Here is a 13,327-nt window from a genome sequence, read left to right as displayed (position 1 = left end):
TAGAATAAATAAAAACATGTATGACTGGATGCATGAGTGTCTAAAAAGGAAGGCTGTCTTCCTAAAGAACATACATGATCCAAACAAAGTATGATGGACCACATAGGGAGAGATAGTTAAGTTTGTGTGCTGGCAAGAGATATTTTATTACTAGTTTAGAATACAAACTAGCTGACAGTTTTGCAATATGACTAAGTTATGGTTTTGCCATCTATAAAATTACTTATATAAGAGTAGCTGTTGGAATTGGCATCTCAGACGCTTGTTAATGTTTTGCTGTTAGTTGTATATCCCCTGGCTGCAGAAACCACACGGATTTCCCCTAGTAAACAAGAGAAAAGTTCTCCAGGCTAGGATTCCAGCCACCCCCCTAAGCTATATGACACCAAACCTGACTAGACATAATACAAGTTATCTACAAAAATGTTATCTCACCTTTCTGAGGTCTGATGATGAAGGACTGTGTAGCACCGTTGACCAGCCGGCAATAGCCATCTATCAAGTCTGCCATGTTCTCTGCAATGGTTAAGGATGGTGCTGTCACTGTCAGAGGCTAGAGAGAAAGAGGGCGAGAAAACAGGGCAGCAAACAAAGAGGCATTATTTGCAGACACAAACATTTAGTAGAGCAGCTGAGCTGTTATGTCAGAGCAGAGCATGCAACTTAAAAACAGAAAATAGGGGGGAAAGTGAGTAAATGATTAAAAGGTCCCAGTTGTTACACCCTAAAGCCTTTCACATGGGAGCGGCCCCATGGAGGATGTGAACATGAGAGCTGGCACGACCACAATGACAAATGCCACTTTCTAATGCCAGTTCGCATGAATAAAGCAGCGTATTTTTTCAGCTGCCAACAAGTCCCATCTCTCTGCTGGAAAGCAGTGTATCTCCATGTGGCCGAATCAGCTCATAAGTTGCTTTCTCTGTGCGGCTGCCTTCATGCGTCTCTCCACATGGAGGGTTTTCATCTACATCCTGTATCTCAGAATGTATAAGATTAGGACTGTAATTATTTGAAATGAACCCAAAACATACTAGGCATCAGCAATATTCATGAGGCAATGGGAGGAGAATTCAGAAACAATTCACCTTTTGATAAGAAAGGCTTTTCATTGACAGCTCCTCACCTTTGGAATGCCACAGGGAGGCCCAGTGCAGTTACTACTTAACTACCTTTTAGGCATCAGGCAAACACATTCCTGTTTTCTCATGGCTTTTAGCAAAAGGTAGTTTTGCTGTTTTTCTTTAAAAACAAACTAACTTGGAGCAGTTTTGATTTTGCTATTTGAAGAGATGGGTGAAATGATGTTTCACAGTGTTGTCTTAGTTTCTATGCTTTATTGCATTACAGACAACTCCCATTTTGCACACATTCAAAGAATGTGTGACCCAGAAGTGGCAGGAAAAGGGGGCAGAATGAGGGGAGGGCAGGCTATATGTGTGCTGCCATCGTGTGTGATGACCTGGAATGCGTGCGTGCGCGCGCACGCGCACGCACACACACACACTGGGGGTGTCTGTAATTTATCAATTGTATTTTTATTGTTCTTGCTACTTGTTACCTGTGCTAACATAAATTAATGCTGAAGGTGTGGAATATAAATTGTGTGAAGCAAATAATAAACAAACAGAGGTTAAACTTGATTGGCAATTGTTATCTGGAATAAAATAACAACTAATAACCAAAGAAGTGCATGCAGTTTGGGTTTTAACTAGAAATTGAATGTCTCTTATTTAACCCTAGAATACTTGCTTATCGATTGTGTGCAAGGTTCATACAGTTCAAGAAAAATATTAAGCACAAAATATACCACATTTTCACCAAGTATAATTGATGAAGTTTTATGGTACCAACTAAAGAGCTGTTCATGGGATGCGGGTGGCGCTGTGGGTTAAACCACAGAGCCTAGGACTTGCTGATCAGAAAGTCAGGCTTAGTCATGCTGGCCACATGAGTGCCGCAACTGCAGAGTCGATCACGACTGGACCTAATGGTCAGGGGTCCCTTTACCTTTACCTAAAGAGCTGTTCAGTATGCTTCCATGCATCAAGTTTCAAAAGCAAGCTTCTGCTAGTCACACCTTTTTTCTGGATAGCACTGTGTGCATTGTGCAGGTTTCTTGGGTAGTAACAACATCTCCCAAAGCAGAGAAATGCACCCATGTTTCATATGACTTAACTGTTCATTTCTGTGTTCTCGCTCTTCTCCACTGTTTTCCTGATTACGTCCAACGTAACAGCTAGGTCAGGGAAGAGTCATTCTCAGGTTCAAAACTCCATACATGGTTTCCCACACTAACCACAAATATGTAGTGCTCACACACTCCAAAGGGTAGCAGTTTCTGTCAAACACACCATAATAAGGAGCACCCACAGAGGGCAGTAATGGCTTTCCACTGCAACCATCACCATGGGGTTACTGCAAAAGGAACAGCAGAACTGTAGCATGGGCATGTGGTCCAGTACAACTGGCAAGGCAGACATAATCTCAGCCACTCTGGATCCAAGAAGCCTGAAAGAATAGCACTATGGCAGGTACCTCACTGCATCTGGGACTCTACTATACATCATTCTTAGCATTATTAATGCAGAGGGCTGCAGTCTCGGGACAAAGAAGTCTGAGGCAATGATCCAAATTTTTACATTGCCCTGGGAGAGACACCCACCTCTGTTCATGAAGTACTGATAAAGTACAATAAGGAATTAGGTCTCATTGCCTGACCATGCAACAAAAAGCTCAACAGTAATCTACCTACCTCTGGTGCTCCAGCAATTTTCATTTGTAGCACTCCTTTCCTGTCCTTATCTTCGCTAGTTGAATACTGAATGGTCTGAACTTGATGGAAGTCTGCCAGGTGAGTAAGCTACAGAAAAGTGTGGGGTAAAGTGAAAGCATCAGTAACAGCAAGTACTATAGATCACCCGACCATCCTTAAACACTTATCACTATCCTCCTGAAGTTTACCCTATTCTGCCAGTTTCCTGTCATTTTTAATAGAGCCTCAGAGCAATGTCACAAGCTCTGCCCAGGGAAAGAGACGAGAGCAAAGAGATGGCAACTCTTGGCCTAGAGCACCATGGAGCAATATGAACTATTGGCAGAATGCCCAAATGGAAACTGACTTGAGATCTCCTATGAGGAGAGGAGGGTGGAGGGAAGCATAATCAACACAGCATTTGTTTGCTTTGCTTTCTGTATGTCAAGTTTCCTGAAATCTAAGAAGCCTGGTTTGGGGTTGGTGGTGGGGAACACAATATAATGGAAAGAAAAACCCTAGGAGTCAATTTAAGCCTACCAAAAATGCAGAAGTTATGGGATGAAGAGTGGCAATATCATATTCTATTTCCAGTGTTCAGGGGAGGATGCTTACGCAGCTAACTCCCAAGTTAGAAAGAGATACCCAAGGAGAAGCCCAAGAATTGCAGAAGATTTGAAGAAGTATTTAGGAAGAATCCCTATAAACAGTCCAATAAGGACTGAGCACAGAATGCAGACTGACTGTGGTTTGTTTGCTGTTTAGGCAGTGAAACAGATGGGAGCAGTAGAGTTTTGCCTGAAAATCTAACTTGAGATTAACCTCCACCTAAACATTCATTTACACCTCCTACTCCAAGGCATGTTAATACAGTTGGTGGATAAGCAGACTTACATTGGAACCCTTGTCTGTAAGGTAGCTGATTCCTTCTTCTGGACCAATGGCCAGCTCAACCGAAATTATCCAGCTTGACTTTTATATTAACAGAGGTGGTGATGATTTGGAAAGAACATTGACAAAAGAAATTGGGTAAATACCATCAAATTTACTACACAACTTCCATCTTTACAGGTTTATCATTGTTTCTTGGCATTATGTAAAATAACTCATTTTTTTAAAAAGCCAGCAGGGGAGAGTTCAATTTTAGACACAGCGGCAATGTGACTCACAGAAACCTAGTGCAGTCTTCAATCCTCGAATTCAAAAATGATTCTTAAAAATGTGTGTAACTGTATTATATGGTTGGTGATTAGCTGGATATAACAAACACATTTACCAAACTCTTGTTCTCCCTTCCCCGCCCCCTAAAAAAAACACCATTGTCACCTCTGGCCTGGATTGAACATAACAGTGAACCACATTAATGTATCTGGCAGATAATCCCTTAAACCTTGGTATATTACAACAGAGAATAGAGAAAAACACCAGCAAGAAAAAGCAGCCAAGCCTTGAAAGTGATCTGAATTTTTCTGACACTCTTCTGTTACAGTTCTGTACCTTTTGGGTAGTGACAGTTCCATAAGGAGAACGTCCAGGTTCACCCATAACACTAAACCATGGCTAACACTAATGTTCATGCAAGAACAACATGCCTTGGTCAACAAGCAACCTTCAACCATACTCAATAAATGATAGTTAAGCTGCTGGCCATAGTTTAATAAACCGTGACCTGCCTACAAATAACCCTGATTATTTTGTAATATGCCCTAGCACTTGGATATAGCATACTTACACCCAGAGCACACTTGAAGCATTCCTTGTCAAATCTGTATACTGGTGAGAGGATCTCGAAGAATTTCAAAATACTTTCTTCTCTATTGAGGTTGGCATACTGTCGAAACGTTTGCTGGATCATTTTCCGTAGGTTTTTGGCCTGGGTAATGAAAGAGATATGACTGTAAGGTCCTGCCGGCAAGAGCGAATATTAAACTGCATCCATCACCACAAGGTTGGAAACATCTGCCCAATAAACTTGAGGGGGGGGCAAACATTCTCAATTCTGAAGCAGAAAGAAGCGTTGTCAAGCATGAATAATGTACAGCTGTTTACCACCTTGCATCTTATAAAGAAAAACAATGTAACTCTCTTTAACAGGTGCTGTTGCAGAAGAAAGGTTGAAATAAATTTAATTACTCCATAATGTTAAAAGGCAATCTGAGTATTATGATGCACTTGGACCAACTGCCAATGTCTGGGGTTTGATCTCATTTTCTAAACCAATATTAAGTGAAGAAAAAACTGCAGGCAGCTGCCTCTCAGTCTCATACATTCACATTCAGAATATTTACTCTACCCTCAAGTAGTCCTTGCCCAGAAGCCTGTGACATTCGGAAATTGTACAGAACTGGGAGGAACAAATTAAATAAATCCATTCAGGCTCCTAGTAATCCACACACTCTTTTCCTTGAGGCTCACAAATTGAACACTTAATAATCTATTATAGAATTTTGCTCGGTATTGACATCAGGCTAATTAACTTCGAGTTTCCCGGACCTGATTTTTTCCCTTTTTGAAAAAAGGGATATCATCCGCCCGTCTCCAGTCTTCTGGCAACTCATGTGATCTCCAAGAATTCTCAATTAATAGTCACTGGTTCTGAAACATCTGCGAGCTACTCCAACACCCTTGGCGGCAATTCATCTGGCCCTGGAAACTTGAACTCCTTCAACGTAGCTAGGTGCTCTCTAACAGCTTCCTTACCTATCCTGAGGTTGAACACAATTCATCTCATTGCAGAAGACAGAGGTGAAATAGAAAATGAGTAATTCTAACCCTCTCTTCATCTTTGGTTAATAATTCCTTAAACAGAAGACCTACCCGCTTCTTTGTCCTTCTACTTTATCTAAACATAACCAAAGAAGCCCTTTCTCAAGTCTCAGCTCTTTCTGGATTTTAGCCTTTCTGATACCTTACATCCTTACAGATGTAAGCTACTCATTGTACTCATCCTTCTGCCTCCTGTACATATCCTTTCCAAAATCTCAGCTCATTAGCTCTCTGTGCAGTCACACAAACTTATTTAGATGTCTTTTGTTTTTCCTCCTAACTTGAATGGTTTGCCATTGTGCCTTCAGTATTCCACACTTCCCAATATCCCATCCCTCTTGAGTTCTTTTCTCCCTCAGAATTTCTAGCCATTGCTAGAAATTCCTCAACTCTGCTTTCCAAAAATCCAGGTTACCTGTCCAGCTATGTCCAGTTTACACATACACAGTTATCACAAATTCCAAGGTAACACAGTCATTTTCACCCCAAGGTTCTTGCATGTGTACTTGCCAGCTGGTCTCCGTTGGTAAGAATTAGATAGATAAATAATAGCAGTTCCCTGTATTCCCTCCTCCACCTCCTGAGAGATGAAACTGACAGCAAAACAAGTCAGGAATTTGTTCAATATGCCTATGTCTTTTTTTGCTTGTACCACATTCCCTTGGCCATTTTCAAGATTGTAAGCCCCTGAGCAGGGGTTACTTGTCCTCTCATGTGTTTTGAAACGCTATGAAATGGGCAGCACTAAATAAATTCTGTATTTTTCGCCCTATAGGACGCACTGGCCCATAGGACGCACCTAGTTTTGGAGGGGGGAAATAAAGAAAAAAAAATTATTTCCCCCCCAGGCACGGGGCTGGGGCGGGGGAAGCCCGAGCTTCCCCCGACCCCAGCCCACAGAACAGGCAGCTCTCTGCAAGCCTTGGGAGACCGTCGCGACTTCCCACCGGGCTCCCACTGCTTGCGGATATCTACCTGAAGCCCAAACCAGGTCGGGGAACAGCGGGATGGCGGCACTTCAAACCAGGTCGGGGAACTGAAGCCTGGGGCGCCCTGTGCAGCTGCCCCGGGCTTCGAGATGCAGGCTGCTATCTGTAAGCCTAGGGAGCCCGACGGGAACTCCCACGGGCTTCCAAGGCTTGCTGAGAGCTTCCTGAAATCTGGAGAGCGAGAGGGGTCGGTGCGCACCGACCCCTCTCGCTCTCCAGGCTTCAGCGAAAGCCTGCATTCGCCCCATAGGACGCACACACATTTCCCCTTCATTTTGGAGGGGGGAAAGTGCGTCCTATAGGGTGAAAAATATGGTATATAAATGTGCACTTTGAGGGGCAGGAGATGGAATGATCAACACACACCATCCAACTACTTCCAGCATCTGAATAGAACATACAATTACCTTTACTGAATCCAACAAACTCTTCGGAAAAAATCTTTTTAAGCCCACATCTTTCCTGAAATAATCAAAGCAATAGTTAGTCATGTTTATGAGAACTGTTGTACTTGGACAGGATTTTGTGATTGATCAAACAAATACATTACCCTAATACAGATTTTGGGATTTGTGTGCCTTGCTCAAGTAAATCAACAATAAAATCAAGAGGAAATATGCACAATGTGTGCTAATAAACAAATCAAGGAAGAATTCATAAAAAACAGTCAACAATTATAAAATCTTTTCAACATTGTTTATATATCATTTTAAACAGTTCTTTTATAAACTTCTAGTTGGGAAGCAAACTACTAAAAAACAAAACAACCCCCCTCTTTCAGTTCCAAAACATTTAACAATTTACTTATTTACTGTATGTCTAAGGCAAATACACCAAGCAGAAGCAACTTGTAGTGCTAACCGGCAAAACAAACTTTTATTACTTGTTGACTATATTTGAAGCTTTGTGACACTAGCCCAATCTGCTAATCTCTAAATGTGAAAAATAACGTGCAAGTTCATCAGCAATCATTTAAATGGCAATTGTACTGGATGTATATATATACAAACTGAGGGAAGGTTCCCCTTTATCATTCATAAATACAGTGGTGCCCCGCAAGACGAACGCCTCGCAAGACGAAAAACCCGCTAGACGAAAGGGTTTTCCGTTTTGGAGGCGCTTCGTAAAACGAATTCCCCTATGGGGTTGCTTCGCAAGACGAAAAAAATCTTGCATCCCCCCCCCGCGGGTTTTTTCCGCTTTTTTCACCCTTTTCTTAAGCCGCTAAGCCGCTTATCAGCTGTTCCGCTGATAAGCCGCTTAACAGCTGATCGCTGGAAGCCGCTTGACAGCTGTAGCGCTAATCCGCTAAGCTGTCAATGGGCTTGCTTCGCAAGACGAAAAAACCGCTATACGGAGAGCCTCACGGAACGGATTAATTTCGTCTTGCGAGGCACCACTGTATGTGTATGTATATGTCCACACACACACATATATATCTCCCTCTCTAACTTTGACACTTGGGAAAGGGCACCTCCTTTTGCCTAATTTTATTCTGAATAGCGGCCCCAAACTTGAGATGTTTCAGGGATCACTACCTAATGCACAACTGGATATGGACTCCTTTCTATAGAGGTTGTATTCAGAGATGTCAGATGCACAAAGCCAGCTACCATTTAGTGGAATCATTTGCATTTGATTGTAGGCCTCTTTAAAAAAGAAAAGAAAAAAGACCCTGCTAAAAATCTTTCCCCAAAACATATAAGATTAACGGCAGCAGAACATTCTCCTTTGCCGCTACAAGCACAAGTGTCTGCAGGGATGCTAAACTGGGGAAGAACGTGATAAAACATTCATAAATATTAAGTCCTTTGATGTATTTCTTCTCAGATGCAAACTGCATGCAGTTTATCTTCCTCTGTAGGATTAGATAAATCCGACAGTCTACATGACATGCAAGAGCACTCCAAGAGGGACTGCACTGCACATCTTGGAAATATTTACAAAGAAAATATCTCACATTACTGCCACCTTAATGTTATTACCGTACATGGTTTCCGTGTATTGGTATGAACAATATTATACAGTTTTATAACAGTTTTTGCATCATCCTTAACAGCCTTCAAGCTCTGCTTGTAGAGATATCTGGCTGGCTATGATAGAAGCTTGGCTTACTGCAGGAGCTGATAAAACATAACAAATAAATATTTAACAAAAAATAAATATTATTTGTTTTTGGTTGGCCTGTGAGAACAGGATGCTGGACTAGATGGGCCACTGGCCTGATCTACTCTAGTTCTCCAATCTGTTAAGGTCATCTTGAATCCAGATTCTGCTTCTACAGCATTAGCTACCTCTCCAAGTTTGATGTCATCTGCAAATTTGATGACCATCCCCTCTATTCCTTCATCCAAGGTGTTTGCTGAACAGCTTGGTAGGTTTCTGGATGAAACATCGGCTCTGGATCCATTCCAGTCCGGCTTCCGCGCTGGTCATGGGACTGAGACGGCTCTGGTCACCCTAACAGATGATCTCCGTAGGCAGCTGGATCGAGGCGGGTTGCTGATTCTTCTAGACCTGTCAGCAGCCTTCGACATGGCCGATCACGAACTCCTGGACCACCGTCTTGCCAACGTGGGGATCCAGGGCACAGTCCTTCAATGGCTGCGCTCGTTTCTCTCTGGTCGGGGACAGAGGGTGGCGCTTGGGGGGGGGAATTGTCATTGCGCCACTCCTTGGTGTGTGGAGTGCCTCAGGGTGCGATACTCTCCCCGATGCTTTTTAACATCTTTATGCGCCCCCTCACCCAGCTTGTCTGGAGTTTGGGGCTGGGTTGCCATCAGTATGCCGACGACGCCCAACTCTATCTGTTGATGGATGGCCATTCTGACTCGGCCCCAGACACACTGACCAGATGTCTGGAGGCTGTGGCTGGATGGTTACGTGGGAGCCAGTTGAAGTTAAATCCTTCGAAGACATAGGTCCTCTGGCTGGGACGGGACGATATGGGATTGAGGGGACAACTCCCATCTCTTGCGGGGGTGCAATTAGTGCCAGCACCGTTAAGAGTTTGGGTGTAATCTTTGATACCTCCCTCTCTATGGAGGCGCAGATTACAGCTATAACAAAGGCGGCATTTTTTCATCTCCGCCAAGCTAAGCAGTTGGCCCCTTATCTCTCTCGCCCTGACCTAGCCACTGTGATCCATGCGACGGTCACCTCCGAACTGGATTACTGTAACTCGCTCTACGTGTGGCTGCCCTTGAGACTGACCCAGAAACTCCAGCGGGTGCAGAATGCCGCAGCGAGACTCCTTATGGGGTCTTCGTTGCAAGATCACATTCATCCAGTACTATACCAGCTGCACTGGCTCCCGGTGGAGTACAGGATCAGGTTTAAGGTGCTGGTCTTAACCTTTAAAGCCCTATACGGCCTAGGACCCTCGTACCTACGGGACCGCCTCTCCTGGTATGCCCCACAGAGGAACCTACGGTCTGCAAATAAAAACATCCTGAAGGTCCCAGGCCACAGAGAGGTTAGGCTGGCCTCAACTAGAGCCAGGGCTTTCTCGGCTGCGGCTCCAATCTGGTGGAACACTCTGTCACAAGAGACTAGGGCCCTGCGAGACCTGACATCTTTCTGCAAGGCCTGCAAGACAGAGTTGTTCCACCAGGCTTTTGGTCAGGGCGCAGCCTGACTCCCTCCTCTGGCAACCTGAACAGAATTTTGTTTAACGGTTGCCATCAATTTGATTTTAATTAATTTTTATAATGAAATGTTTTTAGAATGTTGGATTATTTGATTATTTGATTGTTGTTAGCCGCCCTGAGCCCGGCTTCGGCTGGGGAGGGCGGGATATAAATAAAATTTATTATTATTATTATTATTATTATTATTATTATTATTATTATTATTTATAAAGGTGTTGAACAACAACAGCCACAGGACAGAACCCTGCAGCACCCCACTTGTCACTTTTTCCAGGATGACGAGGAACCGTTAGTGAGCATTCTTTGTGTTTGGTCAGTCAACCAGCTACAAATCCACCTAACAGTGTCTAATGCATTCCCCTGATCCACCATCAAAAAAGGAAATTAGCTTTGTCTGACATTACCTGTTTTTCAGAAACCCAGGCTGGGTATTAGAAATCACAGCATCCTTTTCCAAGTGTTCAGAGATGTACTGTTTAATTATCTACTCTAGGACCTTTCCTGGTATCGATGTCAAGCTGGCAGGTTGCTGTTGCTGCTATTTTTACTAAGTTTCTATACTGTCCTTCATCCAAGGATCACAGGGTGGTTTACAATATTAACCCCCCCAAAAAAAACAATCCCCCCTATCTCCTCCAGTCACCCTCTTATCCCTCTATCAATTTCAGAATGAGCTTGTTAAGGAATAATCAGTTTATATATTGGTAGGACATAACAGTGGACACTGAAGGCATACCTAACTCTACATACCTTGAAAGGTTGGTGGTTCTTCCATTTATATAGCACTTCTAATGTTGCAATTTTCATTGCTTTTTGCTTTCATAGCAGGTCCTCCAAACCCTCAAATAGCATTGAAGCTGAATATTGCCCATCTGTTTTACACTTATACCCTCTCGTGCCTTTCTGCTTTGTATTGGGGCTTTAGTAGGGAAGTCCTTTCACTTCCTAGAAAACCTGCTAATGCACTTAGCCGCTAAGTTCATGAAAACAAAACTGCCCTTTAATGGGCTGTAGCAATGCCAATTGTCTTTTTGGAATTGGATGCAAAGCTCCTCCAGCTCTCTGTTGAAATTTGGCTAGAAGCCACATTTTCACAGTTTGCCTAGGTCAATATTCCAGCTTTTAATGATGAGTAACTCAAGTTTGGAGCACATGCTGGGCAATTTGTGATTTTGCTAACTTCATTGTAACTTAGTACAGGAGGAAAGGAAAGAAAGGGAAAACAAAGCCACCGATTATATAATTCCAGAATCTGCTAAGTAATTAAAGACTCTAAGTAATTTAGTCCCGTGACTGATTAATCTAATCACAAACAGAAAATCCATTTTATACAAAGCACTGCTAAATCTGTAGGACTAGACCGGCTGATCCCAGATGCATTAACAGAATGCAGATGATTGAAACCACTATGATACTGCATATCAGCAGGTTTAAACTATGAAGAATCCAATTTGTCTTGGTCAGACAGAAGCTGATGAGCTCTTGCCTCCTCAATAGGTTCAGAGGTCTGAAATTTATTAGGTTTTACGATTTCCCATTTTATCTTAATTAAAGCAATAACAGCAGACTTCGTCTCATGGCCTCCCTGTGAAGAGTGGCAGTAATGCAGCTTCTAATGGAACTTATCCTCTTTCTCCTAAGCAAGAGACAACTCAGGCCTGGAACTGAAATGATATACTTACTCTAATACTTCATAGTTTGACTTCTTATCTAACGCGTTGCCTCTCATCTCCCAGTATGATCTCCTGAAATCAGCACAGACACAAAACAAAAACACCTTGAGTAAATACTTGTCTGGGCAAGCACAAGATAAGCCATCAGTGCATATAAAAGTATCTCAGCAACTTGACTAATAGAAACCTACTGCTGTTTAAACGATGAACATGCAAGAGCTGAATTTGTCATAATAAAGCTACTAAATCCTCTCGCAGATTAAGAGAGTCACAGCATACACACTTACCATACCCCAATCACCTGAGGAGCATTTTCAAGGTGTGATATCACAACTGTGCCCATCATTCATCCCAGGACAAACCCAAAGCACTGCTACAGGTGCCCTCTGTTTGTGACCCACCTTTTATTGCTATAACATCGAACAACAGAATATGCTTTCCATGAAGTGATTCAAATAGATTTACATATGAGATAGTTATTTTTAAGACAATCAACTTACTCTATTAAATTTTTTCTAATAATTTTAACCATTCTACTTGCATTGTACATTAATCTAAACTGCATGTATAGCTGCATGTATATTGGAAAAACATAGCACCATCCTCCTGCAGCTGAATCCCTGTGTTATGGGAGAGGAATACTGGAGTTTCCGAATCCTTTCAAATTAACTCAAGCCAGCACTTCAATATATAAGGCTTTTCAAAGTGCTGAATGTCCAGCCTCTGGCCACTGAAAACCTTACTCAATTTTGTGTTGGGCTTTTCACTTTTTAATTTGTTTTGTTATACATCTGCAATCACAAGGGCTTGTGATTCAAAAAGATCAAGTTCCTTGTTTCAAACCATATTATATGCTTGTGATGAAAATTTAAATCCTCAGCCACCTTTCCACCCAAACATTTCTTTAAAACTTGCAATTTTGACAGTGCTGAGCTGCCGTGTACCAGCCATCATTATTCTTGGCCAGCAAGAGCATTTGCAATAATGGTGTAATTCAAAATTACTGCTCAACATTTGCTTTTCTCTCCCTATTACTCTGTCGCTTGATTTACCACTAATTTCTTATTGATTGTTACTTTTTCTGAGTCTTGCTGTGCAAGACAATAGCAGAACTAAAGCAACTGTCTCAACAAAAAGACCTTGAACAACAGTTTTACGCTTGGGGAATTTTCATCAGCTATTGTTCCGAAATCTCTCTTGTCTCTCTTCGTAATCCGGAAGAGTTTATTAACATGCTAAAAATTATTGTGCTTTGTAAAATAGGAGGAGACTACAAAATGCTGTTTAGGGTTGGTATCCCAGCAGGACTGGGTTGGGCTGGGCTTAGGCTGAGCTCTTCATGGCTTCAGCCTTCATGCATGTTCTACAGCCTTCCTGGTGTGATATTGGGCTCAGTTTCACAACATTCAGCTGACCAGGAAACATAAGCTTAGTGTGACAGTGGTGGTGGGGAAATGCATACAGAGCAGCTCTCCAGCCACAGGCTTCCCAGCC

The 13,327-nt window shown here is 42.5% G+C and overlaps 1 protein-coding gene across 13 annotated transcripts in view; it reads right to left on the bottom strand.

Annotated features, from left to right (window-relative positions):
- PTK2 (protein tyrosine kinase 2) overlaps positions 1 to 13,327 on the bottom strand; it is a 195,371-nt gene that overhangs the window by 68,796 nt on the left and 113,248 nt on the right. For all 13 annotated transcript variants that reach the window (XM_081918697.1, XM_081918686.1, XM_081918696.1 and 10 more), the window contains 6 exons: positions 11,843 to 11,905; positions 6,918 to 6,972; positions 4,488 to 4,628; positions 3,650 to 3,727; positions 2,756 to 2,863; positions 436 to 553 (listed from right to left, as the gene is read on the bottom strand). In XM_081918697.1, the coding sequence (XP_081774823.1) occupies positions 436 to 553; positions 2,756 to 2,863; positions 3,650 to 3,727; positions 4,488 to 4,628; positions 6,918 to 6,972; positions 11,843 to 11,905 (563 nt within the window). The remainder of the gene's footprint in view (positions 1 to 435; positions 554 to 2,755; positions 2,864 to 3,649; positions 3,728 to 4,487; positions 4,629 to 6,917; positions 6,973 to 11,842; positions 11,906 to 13,327) is intronic.

Source organism: Podarcis melisellensis (genome assembly GCF_964234715.1).
Source record: "Podarcis melisellensis genome assembly, chromosome: 7".
NCBI classification, from domain to species: domain Eukaryota; kingdom Metazoa; phylum Chordata; class Lepidosauria; order Squamata; family Lacertidae; genus Podarcis; species Podarcis melisellensis.
This window is presented reverse-complemented; position numbering and strand designations above follow the sequence as displayed.